This window comes from Sphaeramia orbicularis, chromosome 22, assembly GCF_902148855.1.
Source record: "Sphaeramia orbicularis chromosome 22, fSphaOr1.1, whole genome shotgun sequence".
Classification (NCBI taxonomy): Eukaryota; Metazoa; Chordata; class Actinopteri; order Kurtiformes; family Apogonidae; genus Sphaeramia; species Sphaeramia orbicularis.
This window is the reverse complement of record NC_043978.1, coordinates 9,795,438-9,816,600: the sequence shown is the minus strand read 5'-3', so window position 1 is coordinate 9,816,600 and position 21,163 is coordinate 9,795,438. Positions and strand designations below refer to the sequence as shown.

The 21,163-nt window shown below is 39.6% G+C and overlaps 1 protein-coding gene across 1 annotated transcript in view; it reads left to right on the top strand.

The window, feature by feature from the left end:
• akap6 (A kinase (PRKA) anchor protein 6) overlaps positions 1 to 21,163 on the top strand; it is a 371,391-nt gene that overhangs the window by 260,353 nt on the left and 89,875 nt on the right. The window contains 1 exon segment of the mRNA XM_030127062.1: positions 12,314 to 12,434. Coding sequence (XP_029982922.1) covers positions 12,314 to 12,434 — 121 coding nt within the window.

Sequence of the window (21,163 nt, the reverse complement as noted above, 5' to 3'; positions counted from 1 at the left end):
CACACACAGACACACACACACACACAAACACACACACACACACACACAGTGGTTCATCCATGAATCATGTGTTTACAAATGACATGATGCTCTCATCGCTCATTGTGCGTCAGCTGTGTGTTTTGTGTTGTTCTAGGCTTTTTTTGTGTCACTTTGTCGTCATAGAAACATGAGGGTTGTGTGTAGTTAAAATGCACACAGACACACAAACCTACTGTTTAATTATGAGTGTGAAGTACAGTTTGGGTTTGGGCTTCACTAACTGGATTGTTTAGTGTGTGTTTGTTGTGCTTGTTTCACACACACACACACACACACACACACACACAGATGTAAATGATGCTGTGGTGGTGTTTGCGTTGTGTGTTTGCATTGTGCGTTTTGTCGTCCTCTGTGGAGTCATGTTTCAGTCATTTCCATTGGATGTGTTGGACACTAATTGGTTATTCATATATTATACTCTGCTTTCACTGCTAGAGTGTGTGTGTGCGTGCGTGTTTATGTGTGTGTGTGCGTGTGTGTGCGCGCGTGTGTGTGCGTGCGTGTGTGTGTGTGTGTGTGTGTGCGCGCGTGTTGTGTGTCTGTGTGCGTTGTGCAGCGGTGTGTGGGATGAGCTTCGTATTAATTGGATGTTACATGTTTTCTTTGAGCTGCTGTGAGTGCAGCTCAGTGGAGATTTCTGGTTTTGGTTCAGTTGTAAAGAAAATGAAGGTCAGACTGAATTATTTACTGATTTCACAAAACGCCTCAATTCAGCCATGATTCCACCACAAAACAGACGCTGCACCCAGTGACGGATCCTAGTTTAACAGACTTTTACTTGTTGTAAATGTTTGGGTTTTTTTGTAACTTACTTTTTATTGGTTTTTCTTTCTTTTCACACATTAGACATTTTACAGACTGAAATTAAAGGATCATAGGTCAAGAAAAATAAGAACATCAAATGTAAAAAAAAACAAAAAAAACAATGGGTGTCAGTCTCCAGGGGGCGTGTCATCGTCTGTTCTTGCCGTTCCGTTCATCCATGGGCATTTTTAGCCCATTTTTGGGGGTGCTGAAGCATCCCTAAATTGATTCCCAGCACCCCTAAAATATTTTAAGATTACTGAAATTTTTCTTTTTTCTTGTTTACTTTACGTCCATACTTAACATGCTAGAAAAATGTTAAAACCATACGCAGCTGAAATGTAATGTTTTAACAACAAAAATACAGCACCCCCCACCTTGCCTCTTAAAAGGTTTGATCCCCCCCCCCCCCCCCCCCCCCCCTTTCCTCGATTCAGACTCTGTGTGCTCCATCTGTACAGAGCAGTGTGCAGGCGCTGCCTTCCAGAGTTGGAATACAGTAGTAGTGTAAGTAGTTGGTGTAAACCAGGTCAGGTGACACATTTCTTTACTTCTGCCACTTAATACCAACACATTATTATCATCACCAGTCCCAATTTTTGCTGCATTGAAACGTAGATCACTGTTTCTGCTGTTAGGTGGGAGTAAGCTGATGTTTTTTCTGTCTAGGAAATGTTCCATGTGGTTCAGTCCACCTGTGTCCACCTCTGTCCACCTCTGTCCACCTGTGTCCACCTGTGTCCACCTCTGTCCACCTCTGTCCACCTCTGTCCACCTGTGTCCACCTCTGTCCACCTCTGTCCACCTCTGTCCACCTCTGTCCACCTCTGTCCTCTGTTTGAACTGGACTGAGAGAGGCTGCTGTTGTGTCTGTGTATGTGTTCAGATTAAAGACAAGGAGAGACTGACTTTATTTAACTGGATGAACATTCACTCCTATTGTGTGTGTGTGTGTGTGTGTGTGTGTGTGTGTGCATGTGTGTGTGTGTGTGCATGTAGAAAGCCTTATCATGAACGTACAATTGTTTTTCACCTCTGCCAAGGAGGTTATGTTTTTGCCAGGGTTGGTTTGTCTGTGTCTGTCCATGTGCAAGATAACTCAAAAAGTTATGGACAGATTTGGATGAAAATTTCAGGAAATGTTGATACTGGCACAACAAACAAATGATTCAATTTTGGTGGTTTTTGGGGGGGAGGGGGACTCACTGATCTGCCTTGGCGGAGGTCTGTGCTCTCCGAGTGCTTTTTGAGTTTTTTTTTTGTTGTTTTCTTTTTCAAAAAATAAAAAAGAGCCAGATTCAGGTAAGAGTGTAACATCAACTTGTGTAACCTCATTTTCCACATCAACCAAATATTCTGTTGCAATGTTATAAACTGAATAAATGTACCCGTTCATACGTCTTATTATATATAAAACACATAGTTTGGTTATTTGCCTTTTGGTTAAAGCACAAAGAGAGAGAGGAGAGCAGAGACACTTAACATACACTGGTCTGCAATTCTTTTTTTGAAATGATCTGCCTCTGATTAAATGTGTTAAATGTTACGTATTTTAATTAGATTAATTGGAAAACAAATGACCAAAACTGGTTTGCTGATGTTTTGACGGTATATGATGGTGTGTTCTCCCACATATATATTGGTTTGTGTCCATTTATACAACAGATGTGTAAATGTTCCACTGACAGAACCTGTACAGTCCATGTGTTGTCATGTGCAGACAGTGTTTTGAAGTAGATCTGACATTAATATTCCTCTGGAGTTAAACCCATTCTCTCATATATGTATATGTTGAGGAGCTGCTGTATCAAAAATGGAGGATTGTTTTCCACCAGAAATTAGACTTAGGGTTTATTTCTTTTATGTTTCCAATCCATTCCTCTTTTACTGTGGCTCAGCATTTAAATAACTTTGATCAGATCTGATGGTTTAGTCACAGAGTTCCTCATACTTAAAAACTGTTATGCTTTTCGTTCACAAATGTGGGAACGATGGTCCGAAATTGCGTTAAAATGTACAAAACAGTGAAATTTGTCTTGTCTGTCCAGGCAGCGCTCAGTGTTCAGCCCCTGAACCTGTGATCCTAGAATCGCCCCTGCGTTCATCTGTTCTTCTTCTCTTCCTCTGAATCCATTAGACTCTGAATCACCTCATAAATCCAGTCGAGTCTGAGACTGAAAGGTGACAAACACACATTCAACCTTTAACTCAACATTCAGCACTCCTCCTCCTCCTCCTCCTGTTTCTCCTCGTCCTCTTTTGTCTCCTGTTCCTCATCCTGTTCCTCCTCCTCATCTTCCTCCTCCTCCTGTTCCTCCTCCTGTTTCTCCTCCTCCTCTTCTTCTTTCTCCTCCCCCTCTTCCTCCTCCTTTCTCCTGTTTCTCCTCCCCCTCTTCCTCCTCCTCCTCCTGTTTCTCCTCGTCCTCTTTTGTCTCCTGTTCCTCCTCCTGTTCCTCCTCCTCATCTTCCTCCTGTTCCTCCTCCTCCTCTTCTTCCTCCTCCTTTCCCGTTTCTCCTCCTCCTCTTCTTCCACCTACTTTCTCCTGTTTCTCCTCCTCCTCATCTTTCTCCTCCTCCTCCAGTTTCTTCTCCTCCTCTTCTTCCTCCTCCTTTCTCCTGTTTCTCCTCCTCCTCATCTTTCTCCTCCTCCTCCAGTTTCTTCTCCTCCTCTTCTTCCTCCTCCTTTCTCCTGTTTCTCCTCGTCCTCATCCTCTTCTGTCTCCTGTTCCTCCTCCTCTTTCTTCTGTTCCTCCTCCTCCTGTTTCTCCTCTTTCTCTTCATTCTCCTGTTCCTCCCCCTCCTGTTTCTCCTACTCCTCTTAATTCTCCTGTTTCTCCTCCTTCTCCTGTTTCTCCTTCCGTTTCTTCTCCTCCTCTCCTTTCTCCTGTTCCTCCTGTTTCTTCTCTTCCTCTTCTTTGTCCTGTTTCTCCTCTTTTTCTTCTTTCTCCTCTTCATCCTCCTGTTTCTCCTCTTCCTCTTTTTTCACCTGTTCCTTCTGTTTCTCCTCCTCCTCCTCCTCCTCCTCTCATTCCTCTTTCTCCACCTCCTGTTCCTCCTCCTCCTCCTGTTTCTTCTTTTGTTTCTCCTCCTTCTCTTCCTCCTCCTCCTTTTTCTCCTCTTCCTCTTCTTTCTCCTGCTCCTCCTCCTTCTCCTGTTCCTCCTCTTCCTCCTCCTGTCCCTCCTCTTCCTGCTCCTCCTCCTTGTCCTCCTCCTCGTTCAGTGGATGATGGATTAGGAACATCCGTTACAGCTTCTATCGTTTTGCTGCAGACGTCTTTTCTTCTCTGAGTCTCAGAGGAAGACGATGGAGGGAAAGAAAGCCGTCGTAAAACTGTGGAAAATGATGAAGAGCGACAGAAGTGAAGAGGAGGATGATGGGAAATCCATTCACTTAAGGCTGAGTGGAAACGAGTGGGTTCGACTTTACACTGAAGTAGAAGGAAGGAAACATGGACGTCTGTTATTCTGACAAAACTTTAAACAAAACAGTCACATTTAATCAGTGTGGAGTTCAAACGGATGGAGGTTATTTATGAAAATATTATTTACATGTTCAGCTAAAATCAAACAATGAACAGAAAAACAGGACTAATCTGTTTTAGGATGAAAAATCTACACAGGTCCGTCAATGACTGGACTCATTTCTAAGTTTGTGGATTAAAATCCAGACGAATCATGTGTGAGTTTATTTATGACACGAACAGGAAGTGAAACAGCCGTTAAATGGACCAGGAGGTTTGATTCTGGACCTGGTACTGTCCTGGGTCTAGGCCTCGGTCTCAGTCTGCATACTGGTCCTGGTCTGGGTTTTGTCTTGGTTCTGGTCTGGGTTTCGTCTTGGTTCTGGTCTGGGTTTCGTCTTGGTCCTGGTCTGGGTTTTGTTTTGTTCTGGTCTGGGTTTCGACTTGGTTCTGGTCTAGGTTTTGTCTTGGTTCTGGCCTGGGTTTCATCTCGGTCCTGGTCTGGGTTTCATCTTGGTTCTGGTCTGGGTTTCATCTTGGTTCTGGTCTGGCTTTTGTCTCAGTTCTGGTCTGGTTTCGTCTTGGTCCTTGTCTCGGTTTCGTCTTGGTTCTGGTCTGGGTTTTGTCTCAGTTCTGGTCTGGGTTTCATCTTGGTTTTGGTCTGGGTTTCATCTTGGTCCTGGTCTGGGTTTTGTCTTTGTTCTGATGTGGGTTTCATCTTGGTCCTGGTCTGGGTTTCGTCTTGGTCCTGGTCTGGGTTTAGTCTTGGTCCTGGTCTGGGTTTTGTCTTTGTTCTGATGTGGGTTTCATCTTGGTCCTGGTCTGGGTTTAGTCTTGGTCCTGATCTGGGTTTTGTCTTGGTTCTGATCTGGGTTTCATCTTGGTCTTGGTTTCTTCTGGGTCTTGGTTCTGGTCTGGGTTTCATCTTGGTTCTGGTCTGGCTTTTGTCTCAGTTCTGGTCTGGTTTCGTCTTGGTCCTTGTCTCGGTTTCGTCTTGGTTCTGGTCTGGGTTTTGTCTCAGTTCTGGTCTGGGTTTCATCTTGGTTTTGGTCTGGGTTTCATCTTGGTCCTGGTCTGGGTTTTGTCTTTGTTCTGATGTGGGTTTCATCTTGGTCCTGGTCTGGGTTTCGTCTTGGTCCTGGTCTGGGTTTAGTCTTGGTCCTGATCTGGGTTTTGTCTTGGTCCTGATCTGGGTTTTGTCTTGGTTCTGATCTGGGTTTCGTCTTGGTCTTGGTTTCTTCTGGGTCTTGGTTCTGTCTGGGTTTCATCTTGGTCCTGGTCTTGGTTATGTCTTGTTTACAGAAATAAACTTTCAACTCAAACATTTTAAAAACAGCAAAACTGGACCAAAACTCGTCCAAACCCACTAGAACATTCCAAAACAGAACTTCACATCACTCATCACTTTTATATAAGAATTCGCCCTAAAACACTGATAAAAGTCATAAAAATCTTCCATGTCTCTCTCACCGACTGCACTCTACTGCTCAAAGCCCTGCCCACTTCCACCCCTCTGCTCAGCCAATGACAGACCTCTACCCTCGTGTTCTAGACCAATAGAAAGAACCCAAACTCAGATAAAAGATGATTATTGGATGTTAACAGCGTAAACGGTTCTGGAGTTCCGATGATTTAAATGTTGTAAAAAGCCAAAAGTGTCGCAGGAGACACACATGGTTTTAAAAGTTTAATCCATGTGACATTTTTTTTCCGTTTCATTTTCTATCGTGTTGACTGGATTCTGAAGAACAGGAAGTAAATAATAGATTCCTATAATTCCCGTTTCCTCCCATGGCGTCGTCGTTGTGTCACAAACGCTCCCACGCGTTCCGTCATCCGAAAGCAAAGCCGACACTTCAAACGCCGCAGAACTGTCCCGGTGCTGAACGCAGCCCCCACCCCCCCACCCACAGGAGAGCGCCTGTTTTACAAAGCGTTTAGTTAGCATTAGTGTGAGAACAAGACGGCGACAGCGGCGAGGATGGACGGGGGGAGGGAGGGAGGAGGGAGGGGAGGAAGAAACGACAAACGACAAGAGAAAACAATCTGTGAGAGCGTTGTATCTGCTTCATCTGTCGGAGTCGGTAAAAGGACGCCGCACTCGTCGCATAATGAGCAGCGGCGCCTTGGGGGAAGGAGGCGGTGGCGGCGGTGGCGAGTTCTTCTTCTGTGGTTTTCTGTTTGTGTTTATTGACAATTTACTCACATTAGAAAACTGGAAATAAACACAGTTGTCAATAGTCAGATACACTGTGGACTAAAGTCTGTGGACAGGTTGAATTCAGATGTTTGTTTTCTAACGGGTCCTTTTCACTTTTGTTTTTTCACATTTTATGTAAATAATAACTTGGATTTAATTATGTATTTAACTTTATCATCAGTTAAACCATTTTAAGTTGATGCTTTTTTACATTTTTCAGCTGATTTTCTTCATTTACTCTGAAAAGACTCAGTAAAACTTCACTTAATTGTCATTTAAACTGTATTTTATTCAACATTTCATCTGTTTTTATCATTTAGTCCAATAATAAAATCTATTATTTTACTGTACATTGAACATTATTATGAGCTAAATCATTTTGAGTCGATGCTTTTTACATTTTTTAGCTGATTTTCCTCATTTGCTCTGAAAATACACTGTAAAACTTCCCCTTATTGTCATTTAAACTGTATTTTATTTAATATTTCATCTTTTTTTTATCATTTACTCTGTAAATAAAATCTATTATTTTACTGTACATTTAACTTTATCATGAGTTAAACCATTTTAAGTTGGTGCTTTTTTACATTTTTGACGAGGATACAAAATATAATAACAAATATCATAATATAGTTTTATATTTTTAAATTATTATCTTTGTTTCCAAAATGCCTCAAAGATGTTTTGACTTCATTTCTCTCAACATTGATTTTTTTTTTTTTTTTTTTTTTTTTTTTTACTATGACTATGATTTTAAATGCTCTTCTTCTAAATTTCTAAAGTATTTTTCATGCCCTGACTATAAATAATAATCATCTGACAGCTGTAGACATGATGTGTCCCAATACTTTTGTCCATATAGTTTACAAACATCACTGGTCAATATGGTCCACATTCTTTAGAAGAAAGTATCATCATAAAACTACCGTCGTCTGCAGTTTCCAGACAGGCCCCGCCCCCTAACAACCACCTGATCCTGATACATGTCAGCTATTTGGGTTAATCTGCTGAACTAGTTTTCATTTGTCATATTGATAAGAAGATAATTCAACCCACTGATGTTGGACATTAGATGGAATTCTACCAGACCTGCTTTAATGTTCTTTAACAGGGTTTAAGGTTCAGAGTGTCTTTATTAGCCCTGAAGTGTTTTTGCTCAGTTTGTGGAAGACTGAACATTACAGGTGGAGTTTTGTGAGTTATAGATCAATAAAAGTCTGGATTTTTCTATAAAAGTGATAAAACCATAGTGCCGACAGCCTACAGAAACAACAATACTGTCTGAAAGAGTTCGACAACCATCAGATCCAGTTAGTTTTGACGTCTTAAGTGTTGTGTTCAAAGTCATTTACTGTATTTGGTAGTTTTTAGCTTCACATTCAATCAAACTCAAACAGCCAAGGATTTCAGTTCTTTTTAGAGTAAAATGAAAGTTAAAATTGACATATTGCAGGATGGATAGACGGATGGATGGACAGACAGATGGATGGACGGATGGATGGATGGATGGATGGATGGACGGACAGATGGATGGATGGATGGATGGATAGACGGATGGATGGACAGACGGATGGATGGACGGACGGATGGATGGATGGATGGATAGACGGATGGACGGACAGACAGACAGATGGATGGATGGATGGACGGACAGATGGATGGATGGATAGACGGATGGACGGACAGACGGATGGATGGACAGACGGATGGATGGATGGATGGATGGATAGACGGATGGACGGACAGACAGACGGATGGATGGATGGATGGATGGATGGACGGATGGATGGATAGACGGATGGATGGATAGACAGATGGACAGACAGATGGATGGATGGACGGACGGATGAATGGATGGTATTTCATTAGTAATGTTTACAGTAAAGGTAATTCATTAAAGTTTCTGTTCATTAAACTCCTGTTCTTGTTGGTTTTTCTGGTTTGTCGTCTGAGTAAAAGTCGGTGTTTTCTGAAGTTTGGTGTCCGTGTTGAACTGAAATGAAACAGTGAAGTGTTTTTCCTGCTTTTCCTCTTGACTCTGTAATTTCATTCATAGTTTACTCTGATGTCTTGTCACCTCTCTATCGCTCTATTTGTTTAGTGTTTAAGGTGTGTGTTGCATTGTGGGTACCTGTGATTATCAGAGCCAGTGTGTGTGTGTGTGTGTGTGTGTGTGTGTGTGTGTATCCCAGCTGTTGTTTGCGCCTCCTTCCCTCCGTATTGCGCGTTTGTGTGTCGTCGTGGAAACGCTGCGGGCCTGACAGAGCTGTCAAACTGTCATCGGCGGCGACCGGAGAATTCCAAACAATTTCACCGCTAATGTTGAGGAACATGTTGGCGATCCCCACGGAGACCGAAAAACCAGCGAATATATAAATAATAAACACACACACACCTCGACAAAACGACTGACAGTAATGTGTGTGTTTGAGCAATCGGCCTCTGTTCCAGCAGCATTAATATTGGATGTGATCTGGTGTCGAAGAGGAAGAGGAGGAGGGGGGGGGGGGGGGGGGGGGGGGAGAGGGGAGAGGAGGGAGAGGAGGAGGAGGAAGAGGAGAAGGAGGGGGAAGAGGAAGAGAAAGAAGAAGAGGAGGAGGAGGGGTAAGAGGAGGAGGGGGGAGAGGAGGAGGAGGAAGAGGAGAAGGAGGGGGAAGAGGAAGAGAAAGAAGAAGAGGAGGAGGAGGGGTAAGAGGAGGAGGGGGGAGAGGAGGAGGAGGAAGAGGAAGAAGAAGAGGAGGAGGAGGGGTAAGAGGAGGAGGGGGGAGAGGAGGAGGAGGAAGAGGAGAAGGAGGGGGAAGAGGAAGAGAAAGAAGAAGAGGAGGAGGAGGGGCAGGAGGAGGAGGGGTAAGAGGAGGGAGAGGAGGAGGTGGAAGAGGAGAAGGAGGAGGGGCAGAGGAGGAGGAAGAGGAGGAGGAGGAGAAGGAAGAGGGGGTAGAGGAGGAGGAAGATGAGGAGGAGGGGAAGAGGAGGAGAAAGAAGAAGAGCAGGAGGAGGAGGAGAAGGAGGAGGGGGGAGAGGAGGAGGAGAAGGAAGAGGGGGCAGAGGAGGAGGAAGATGAGGAGGAGAAAGAAGAAGAGCAGGAGGAGGAGGAGAAGGAGAAGTAGGAGGGGGAGAGGAGGAGGAGGAAGGGGAAGAGGAAGAGGAGAAGGAGGAGGGGAAGAGGAAGAAAAAGAGGAGGAAGAGGAAGAGTAGTAGTAGTGATGAAGGACTGAGTGGACAGGTGGTGAAGGAGTGTTTAGGTTTATTCAGTTCACATGAAGTCATGAACTGAGGAATAATGAGATGAAAACAAAGTAAAAGACAGAAGGAGAATAAACAATATAAAAGATGAAATGTCAACAAAAACAATGTAACAGACAACAACATAACAAAAGACAAAACAACACTATATATATATATATATATATATATATATATATATATATATATATATATATATATATATATATATGTATACACACACACACACACACACACACATATATATATATATACGTATAGGCAAAATACAACTAATACTGAACTATACAAACCACAAACATACAGATAAAAACAGTATAAAAAAAACTGCAAAACTTAATAAAAACATGTGAAAACCCTCTAGTAGAACACTCCAAAACAGCAATATCACTATTATATACAATTATTTACAGAATCCACCACTAAAACATTGTTAAAAGTTATAAAAGTCTTCCACACCTCTCTCACCGACTGCACTCTGCTGCTCTCTGCTCCGCCCACTTCCACCCCTCCCCCTCAGCCAATGACAGACCTCTACCCTCATGTGTTCTAGACCAATAGAAGGAACCCAGTGTCAGATAAACGAGGACACCTGGTCTTTAAAGGGTTAAAGTATGAACTGTGACACACTGACCTCATGTTTAGTGACTCAACTGTGTCCATGAATGAAGTGAAATTAACTGGATTTACAGAATGTTTCTGTTGGACTTCAAACATTGGCTCTGTCTGTGCTTCTCTATGGGGTCAGGAAACTGTCCAAATGTTAGTGTGCGTTAGACGGATCTGTGTGCATGTTAGCCTGTAGTTGTGCAAAAACAAATGTGTAAACTGTTGAATGAGTTCAATCGTACATTAAACGTGTTGTGTGTATTTGATCAGAATATGAATGAACAGACTGATCCCATAAAATCATGTTCTATGTCACACCAGTTCTTATGGCAAACTTTTTACAGTGGAGTCTATGGAAGTAAATCTGTCTCATCAGATTTTGAATTATATAAGCCACTGAATTTCTAGCACTGAATTTTTTTGCACTGAAATTAAGTATATGAATTTTTTCGGCATCACATGACCAACCAAACGTAACGGGATTGGCTGGCTGGCTGGCTGGCTGTCGGTTTGACTTGAGACAGAATCATTCCTTGTCCTTGGTGTCCTGGATGTGTGATCTCAATTTTTTACATCTGAATTTTTTGTTTCGGAATTTTTTTTATTCTAAATTTATAAACATAGTAAAATTGAAAGACAAAAAATTCAGATAATTAATTTCAGTGCAAAAAAAATTCAGATATTGAGGGTGTATTCACACCTGAAAAGTCCTTTGGTCCGCTTATTTAATTCGGACCGAATGCGGACTTTATTTTTTCATTTGGGTCGGATCGCATTCTCATTGCACTTTTTGCTAGTGGACCAAAATGCATGAACAGAAGCATGCATGTGTGCTGGCATTGGACAGAAAAGTCGGGGGCGGGCTGAATCAGAGACAGCCGGTGTTGATGAAAACAGACGTGGTGGTCCTACATACAGTTATCATTTTCTGAATATTTACTGTATTTTTACAGACACAAATTTACGAAAATAATGTTAACACTCAAGAAAAGCTCATTCAGAGCCAGTTTCATATACGGGCATCTGACCAAATGTCAGTGGCAGATACATTTTCCTCATTGCTCCACGTCTGTCCACAGCTCATAGCTGCTGCTGCTTTTAGCTCTGACCACCCGTGAACCTCGGCTACTTCCAGCAGCTACGGTGGCTCGTCAAGCACAAAAATGCTCAAGATTCCTTGGTTTGGTTTGGTTCGAGGTCGGTTATATTCACACCAGAAGTGAACCGACCCAGAGTCCATTTGGAAGGGGACCGAGACCACCTCATCTAGGTGGTCTCGGTCCGCTCGTTTGGTTCGAATCAGAGTTCGCATGTTTGTATTCACACCTAAAAAAAAGTCCAGACTTTCTGGGGAAACAAACTGGTCCGTTTTAAACGGACCAAACGAGGTAGGTGTGAGTACACCCTTAATTTCAGTGCAAAAAAATTCAGTGCTAGAAATTCAATGGCTTTTATAATTCAAAATCTGATGAAAACAGATCTACTTCCATAGGAGTCCCCCCCCTGAAATAGACTTTTACTCTTTTATTCCCTCACTCAATGAGAACTGATAAGGAATCGGATCAATAACCAAAATCGATAGTGGAATCAGAATCATTAAATTCTTATTGATTCCCATCTCTACTGAGAGATAAAATACACACAATCCATTTAATGTACGACTGAACTCATTCAAAGCACATCTCCAGTCTAGTATCTGCATCTTCTGCACATGAATGTTTTGACACTAATCTAACTCCGTACTTCTCACTCATTTCTCGTTGCATTTCCAGCCTCATGTTTTATCAACAAAACCAGATGCATTTGTCTCTGATCGCTGCGGGACAAAACAATATTACAACAATTTACCGAACGATAACAGAGAACAGACCATAATACGAATGAAAAGACAAAAGGAAATGAAATTAGCGCGGCAGTCCCAGTCCTAACGTCCGTCTGTCTGTTCCGTCTTCAGTCTGCAGGAGTTCGAGGCTGAGTACCAGGAGCTCTGGGATTGGCTGATGGACATGGACGCCATGGTAACGGACAGTCACCAGCTGATGATGTCAGAGGAGCAGAGACACCATCTATTCAAGGTAAGGAGGTGACGGTGAGGGGACAGCCTGTCTGTCTGTCTGTCCACTCTGTTGGCCAGACATGCATACTGTCTCAGGTGTCCAAGTGGGGACTTCAGACGCTGTGTTTGGACTCATTTGTGGTGTTTTTTTCCTCTACTGTCAATGAAACCATGCTAATATCACACACTTTTTTTTCTCATCAACTGATAGAACATGAGCTGCTGTGAGTCCAAGGTCTTTGTCTTTGTCTCCTTTAGCAATTTCTTCAAACATTGTCTCTGATTAAACTACTGTCGGATTTATTTCATATTTTATCTGTATCAGCGTTGGGTTAATGTTTACAAAGTTTATTCACAGTTTTGAGAAATTTAGATTTTTTGATTTTTGATGAATTTTTAAAAATATTCTAACTGTTCCTTTCCTTCTACTGGTCCATCTGTCGATGGTTTAGAACATGTAAATGACTCCAGATATCAGTCTAGTTCCTATTGATCACTGATAGAAGTCATATATGGACTGTGATTTGGGTCCATGACCTTTGACCTTCAGTGACCTTGAAGGGTCAAACTGAAGGTCACCAACTTCTACATTTCAGCAATGTTGTTCTCCAAAACTACTGGTCCCATTCATTTCATATTTTATCTATTTCTTCTTTAGGACAATGTCGACAAAGTTTGTTCACATTTTTGAGGAATTTAGACTTTTGAAATTTTTTTTTTTTACACATTTTTAAATTATTACAATTGCCTTGTGATCATTTTGTTCATTAATTCTTTTCATTTTGTGGATTTTTTTGTTCATTTTGTTGGTTATTTTGTTCATTTTCTTTAATTTTTTGTTCATTTTTGTACATTTATGTTGTTTAAATATTTTAACTGTTGCTTTCCTTCTATCGGTCCATCTGTTGATGGTTTAGAACACAGGTGTCAAACTCCGGTCCTCGAGGGCCGGTATCCTGCATGTTTTAGATGTTTCCCTCTTCCAGCACACCTGACGGTCGTTATCAGGCTTCTGCAGAGTTGGATGATAGGCTGATCATTTGAATCAGGTGTGTTGGAGGAGGGAAACATCTAAAACATGCAGGATACTGGCCCTTGAGGATCTGAGTTTGACACCCCTGGTTTAGAACATATAAACTCTGATTTTTGAAAATTTTTTACGCATTTTTAGATAATTACAAATTTGCCTTTACTTATGATTATTTTGTTTATTATTTTTGTCTGTTTTGTTGTTTAATTCGTTCATTTTTGTTTTGTAAATATTCTAACTGTTCCTTTCCTTCTACTGGTCCATCTGTTGATGGTTTAGAACGTGTAAATGGTTCCAGATATCAGTCTAGTTTCTATTGGTCACTGATAGAAGTCATATATGGACTGTGATTGGATGAGTTGAGTTCTCCTCCAGTGAAAGACCCGCCCACTTCTATAGTTAGATTGATCTGAACATTCTCTTTAATTCAACGCTCTGAGATCTATGACAGAACACTTTATTCCATGTACACTGATAATACTTTTCGGTCATTTATATTGAATATATTAAAGTAGAAATACCCCTTAAATAAGTCCTTTAACCTTTAGACGCCTAAGTGGGTCAAACTGACCCGCTCAGGTGGTTTTATTGTAATCAGTCAAATTTATTTTCAATCAAATGTTATTTATATAGCACCAAATCATAACAAAAGTTATCTCATGACACTTTACATATCGATCCGGTCGAAACCAGACTCTCGATTATCTCAATATTATTTTATATATAATATGTAACAGTAGTTTTTGTATTTGTACCCTAAAGCTTCCATTGGTGGGTCAAACTGACCCCCATTCATTACAATAGAATTACATCTGAACCTTTGATTCCTTCTACAGTCAAACTAAAGGACTCACTCACTAAATGGACGTGGACATTGTTCTATTGCTGTTTTATACTATAGATTATATCATCACTGTCGGGTGGAAACCTTTTATGTCCAAAACGGTTATTTCTAAGGAAACCGGAAAAACAATGTATATTCTAAATAAATGAATGGAGTTAGATGTCATCACAAGCTGTTTTCAACACTTTCAATTGGTTAAATATTTCTAAAACTGTCAGGCCAATGTAAAGGCTGATCAATAGGATGTTTTATGACAAAAAAAAAGAAAACAAAATGGACTTATGAGGTTTTCCCCCCAAAAGTGACGATATACTCCATATACTTTGCTTTTCAAATTTTCAAAACATAAAAAAAAAAAAAAAAACACGTTGAAATTCTTAGATATATTTATATATATTTGTCAAACATGAAATTTTTCTTTCATGAACCAAAATATAAAATGAATGACTCTTTTTAACATGACAAAATGACAAAAGTGTGATAAAAACACACTGATTGTAATCTTTATGTTGGTGGAGGTTCAGACACACAGACACTGAAGGGTTAAACAGATCTGTGTTTAAGTCCCCAAAACAGGAGTAATACTCATCCACACACTCCTGTCTTCATCCTCACCAAGGAGAATGGGATTACAAGCCATAGCCTCCCTCATAACCATATCATAGAGCAGTGTGTGTGTGTGTGTGTGTGTGTGTGTGTGTGTGCGCGCACGCTGCAGCCGAATGACTGAGGCAGAGGAACAGCATGTGTTTCGATTACAGATCTGAGTCATCCTCTCCTGTCCTTCACACAGACACCAGTCCAGTCAAAGTCAGATCAGATCCAGTAACAAACAGCGTCCACGTTCATCAACGAACACTGGAAATGAACCGACACAGACCACAGAGTCCCTGCAGAGTCAGAGGAAAGTCCACAGGCCACGGCAGACCAGGACTTACTTACTTACTTACTTATTTATTTATTTATTTATTTATTTAGCGCGTAACAGTTTAACTTAGGGGTGTAAAACTCATTTTGGTTCAGGGGCCATATTTAGCCCAATTTGATCTGAAGCGGGCCAGAACCAGTAAAATAATGACTTAATAACCGATAAATAATGACAAATCCAAGTTTTTCATTTTGTTTTAGTGTAAAAAAAAAACAAAACAATTAAATTATGAAAATATTTACATTTGACAAAAAATGTGAATAACCTGAAAAAAACAGAAATTTCATTTGAAAAATTAGTGCAGTTTTAACAATATTATGCCTGGACTTATTATTTATACATGTGCATTACATATAGTGTTCCATAAACATTTGGTAACAGGCAGAATATTGTTAAAATTTTGGAGTTTGGAACTAAAATTTGAAAAATTTCTACAGTATTCCATCTGTTATTATTAACACAACTCCAGATCACAGTGGATCCATAAATGCATAAAACATTTAGTAACAGGCAGAATATTGTTCAAACTGCACATTTCAGGTTGTTCATCTTTGTTTTTATTTATGTATTTATTTGCATTTTATTGTGAAAGAATAGTTTTGTAAATGTAAATATTTTCACAGTGTAATGTTATTTTTTTCACTTGAATTTTTCCACATAATTTTTCACAAAGAAAATTTGTAGTTGTCCTTAATTATGGGTTATTGTGTTGTTATTTTTACTGTAGATCACATTGGTCTGTATGTGGAACCTGAACCTAAATGATTTGGACAAAGTGACTGTTCAGGTTAATTTTTGCACTTTCATCTCGCGGGCCAGAATGGAACCTTTGGCGGGCCAGATTTGGCCCCCGGGCCGCATGTTTGACACCTGTGGTTTAATACAATGGTGATCTAAAATATAAAAGAAAGAAACAAAACAAAACAAAAAACAACTACTAAAATCCATGTAAAGACAAAAGAAAAATAACGTGAATAATAATAACATCAAACAACATGTTGATGGCAGAGGTAGAGTCCAAACAGGCTATAAAACACCACGTCCATAGAAACTAAAGAATAAACTAAATATAAAATGACAGTGACAGTTTGACAGTGACCTTAAACCCACACCGTTGAAGTGGATGGGACTGGGTTCAGAAACAGTTTATACAGGATGAGGAAGTGTTTTTAATCCTGTCTACATAGGTTCCAAGTGTCCAATATATGGCCCCTGGGCCAAAACCAACCCTCCAAAGGTTCCAATCCGGCCCACGGTATTAAAAAAACAATAAATAAAATTAAGAAGATGAACAACATAGTGCATAAAGTTAGCAAAACAAAAAAAGCCCAATGAAGTAAATCAACACAATTGTTAAAAAGGCACAAAAACATTAAATAACCCTTTGGATTCAACAACATGGATTCCCCAGTAAAACCCATGGATTTGGATCTGTGACAGTGGATGGACACCCTGGGTTTACAGGGTGGGGAAGCAAAATTTACAATGAACATTTAGTTGTTTTTTCTCAGCAGGCACTACGTCAATAGTTTTGAAACCAAACATATATTGATGTCATAATCGTACCTAACACTATTATCCATACCTTTTCAGAAACTTTTGCCCATATGAGTAATCAGGAAAGCAAACGTCAAAGAGTGTGTGATTTGCTGAATGCACTCGTCACACCAAAGGAGATTTCAAAAATAGTTGGAGTGTCCATAGAGACTGTTTATAATGGAAAGAAGAGAATGACTATGAGCAAAACTATTACGAGAAAGTCTGGAAGATACTATTAAAGAAGAATGGGAGAAGTTGTCACCCGAATATTTGAGGAACACTTGCGCAAGTTTCAGGAAACGTGTGAAGGCAGTTATTGAGAAAGAAGGAGGACATAGAATAAAAACATTTTCTATTATGTACATTTTCTTGTGGCAAATAAATTCTCATGACTTTCAATAAACTAATTGGTCATACACTGTCTTTTAATCCCTGCCTCAAAATATTGTAAATTTGGCTTCCCCACCCTGTATGTTCAGTTAATAATAGTTAGACACAAATAAATGATAATGTAATGTAACATAAGTGACAGTATCATCAGCATAGAAGGGTAGTTTTATTATTTAGTGATATATTTAGGTGGAAAAAGTCTCTTTTTCTTCACTTTTCTGTTTTGATAAAATAACCTTTGAATTTACTCTGAGTTTTAATGAACATCTACATGATCAGTGAAATAAATATAGAAAATACAGGATTTACACTGAAAAACCACAAAACACAGAGGATATTATTGTAATAAACGAGATAAATCACTTAGGAAAAGGTTAAATGTAGAGACAAAAGTATTATGGGAACTAACACAAAAGTACCTCTGGGTCTTTTTTATTTATCTATATTTTTATTGAAAAATATGGCCCATCAAAGACAGAAAATTAACATTTCAGAAAATAAAAATTTGACAAACAAATAAATGTCATAGTTATTGTTTCGTGCATCACAAAAAATTTTTTTAAAAAAACACGGGGGATTTTTAGCTTTTTGTTTTTAAACACCTCTGGTTCTTTAAGGCTTAAATCCACAAAATCCAAGCTGAACGTCCACATTTGAACCACATCTGGATTCATTCAGAGAGAGTCTGGTTCGACCGGCTCTATATATAAAGTGTCATGAGATAACTTTTGTTATGATTTGGCACTATGTAAATAAAATCTGATTTGATTCGATTCTTTTTAAATCCACTAGAGAACGTATAAAACTAGAACCAGTGTCCAGAACCTTCTGGACCTGAGGTTCAGGTTTGAACTGGTACCAGACCTGGACCTTAAACTGTATTTATTTATATTTATTTATGTGTGAATCACACATTTGTATGAATACAACAGTTCTGACTTATAAAACACGTAGAATTAAAGACTATCAATATTAGGAGATAATGATTCCGAATCCTTTATTAAACCCAGGGGAAATTATTGGACGTTCCAGTTGCTCCATTCAAGTAGAAGAAAAAGGAGCAGGAAAGAAATTATCAATACAACAGAAAAATACATACATATATAAAAGTATAAATATACAAACATATATATAGCTCTGAATATTTATACATATATCAAATATACATATTTAAACAGTCTATTCAGACACCATTAGAACAGCAATTAGTAGAATATGTATTAGACGATATATAATTAATATGATAATTACAGAAATATGCATAATAAGTGTAGAAATATAGTTGTGTAATTCTAATTGTGTGTGTATAACCTTCCTGTGGTACAAACATGCGTCTGTACATATTCATCGTGTGCAGGTTCAAACTGCTGACATCTCACTCTGTTTTTACCCATAAGGCTTTGCCGCAGCGCCCATAACACTCATAACTTTGTGTTGTTTTTTTCGACTCTTTCTCCTGCGCCTTTTCCTCCAAACTTTTCCTTCAGAGCGTGTGTGTGTGTGTGTGTGTGCGCGCGCGCAGATATGATTTATTTAGCGGCCGATGAGACTCACCTGGTCTGCGAATTATTGATAAGTGTAAAGATGAACCTAATTTCTCCATAGGAGTCGTACTTAAATATTCATCTGCGTATGAATATTCATGGAGGCGATTATGCATGCATGAATTTTAGATGAGTCTGGAATCGCTGGGCATTCTTCTTCTTCTTCTTCTTCTGTCTTTTTTTTCCCGTTTTTTGATGTGTCAACTCTGCTGTTCAAATATTGATGTGGATCTCGACAGCGTCTCCTCGCCCGGTCCAAGGTCGCTTTCTTATACTGTTTCTCTTCACCACAGAGACTCCCACAGACATTCTGCTGCACAGACAACACTAGTTTTATCTTCTGTTTCACTGCTTTTTGGCTTCTCTGGCCTTTTTCTATTGTTGAAACCACTGCTATTAGGCACATACGATGGAAAAACACTCTGATAAGTGTAAAATCCAAGGAAAACCGTCACTTCTTCACATCAGAATCGTCTAAATCAGCCTAAACACTTCAACATTTGTCCTTTTTAATCATATGTTTGTACTGTTGACTTTTGCAGATCCAGGTAGTAGAAGTATTTAACGCTGCACACAATAATCTGATTAATTTAAAAATACACTTGATTTAACTGTTTTCAGTTCTGTCCACTCATGGTCTGTTTACTTCGTTAGCTTCATGTTATAACTGTCTAACTCATACTTAAATGGACTAACGTCTGTGGACACGTTGAATCCAGGTGTTTCTTTTCTAACAGGGTTCTGGGATAAAAACAATAATGACTAATGTCAGAATATAGTTTTATATTATGGGATAGATATCATATTGATTATTAATATTGTGTTTGTGTATGTGTGTATATGCTTCTGTCTATCTATCTATCTATCTATCTATCTATCTATCTATCTATCTATCTATCTATCTATCTATCTATCTATCTATCTATCTATCTATCTATCTATCTATCTATCTATCTATCTATCTATCTATCTATCTATCTATCATCTGTATATGTGTGTAAGAGTATGTATATATTTGTATATGTGTGTATGTTTGTGTGTATATGTGTGTATACAGACTCTCCTCCGTCTCTGTCTTCTCTCCATTATTATTATTTCATCTGACTCACGTGTCAAACGGTGAAACACATCACCTGTAAACACACTTCTGCTGCAGCACAGATGCATGCTGGGAGATTTCACTGTGCATGTGTGTGTTTGTGTGCACACAGAAAACCTCCAAACCCCCTTTTTTTTTGTTTTTTTTTCTCTTTTCCATGTGACCGTTAAAGAACCTCGCTGTGCTCCCCTAAAATGCTGGGGGGACTCGACCCGGTAACCATGGCAACGGTCGGGCCCAACAAAAGTTGTTCTTTTTCCGAGGTGTGTGTGTGTGTGTGTGTGTGTGTATGCAGCGTCCAAGTGGGAAAGCAGAGTGTGTGTGTGTTTGTGTGTGTGTGTGTGTCCTCCGGAACTGAAAGCTGGGCTGACACTTGTTTCTGCTTTGGCAGAGGAGAACTCTACTGTTTATTGTGATGTTAGATGGAGGCACTTATCAGCCTCGGAGTGTGTGTGTGTGTGTGTGTGTGTGTGTGGTTTCATATCAGTGCTTCAGACCAGACGGGGATTTTAACTGGTTTAATCTGAGTTCAACTGTTCACACGTGGATGGTTTTGGTGTTTTTGTTGAACTTTACATGAAGCTTCTGGTGTGAAATATTCACTAGTAGTAGTATGAAATAGAGTAATTCATTCAACAGAACACGATATATACATACATACAGTTTGGACTTCTACATTAAACATAGGTGAAAAGGTGTAGACTGAAGCAACAGCTTATTTATGCCGACCCCATTAACAAAAAGGAAACTTGCAGAAACAAAACAAGACAACAAACAAAACTCAGTCCAAACATTGTTTCTGCTGAACTACATTTCCTGTAAAAGTGACATTTGCGGGGATTAAATGAACAAAACTGCACAAGTCATGAAACATAACCCTTTAATCAACATGAAACAGAGCTGCAGATAGAACGCTAAAGCTTATTTCCACCTCCTACCAGTAGGAGGCGGACATGTGCCCCTTCCATACGAACACCAGTGAGTTTAAGGGACAGGGATTTTAATGAAAAATATTTCCATCTTTAGTCTTAGTCAGCATAACTCACATAAAACAGTACAATCTAATGTACTTATTCAAGAGACAAAAAAAACACATGATACATTTATACGAGAACACACACACACAATTACATAATGACTGACTTTATATCAGATTGTGGAGGCAGGTTTGAGCGTCCGTTTTATTCTGTTGATTTAATTTTACTTTCTACTAATGTTTTATAATATATAAGCCACAAAAATACAGATAAAAACAGTGAAACTCGACAAAAACATGACAAAACACACTCCAAACAGCACTATCACTATTATATACAAGTATTTACATGAATTCACTGCTAAAACCTCAATAAAACGCTGATAAAAGTAACAGGT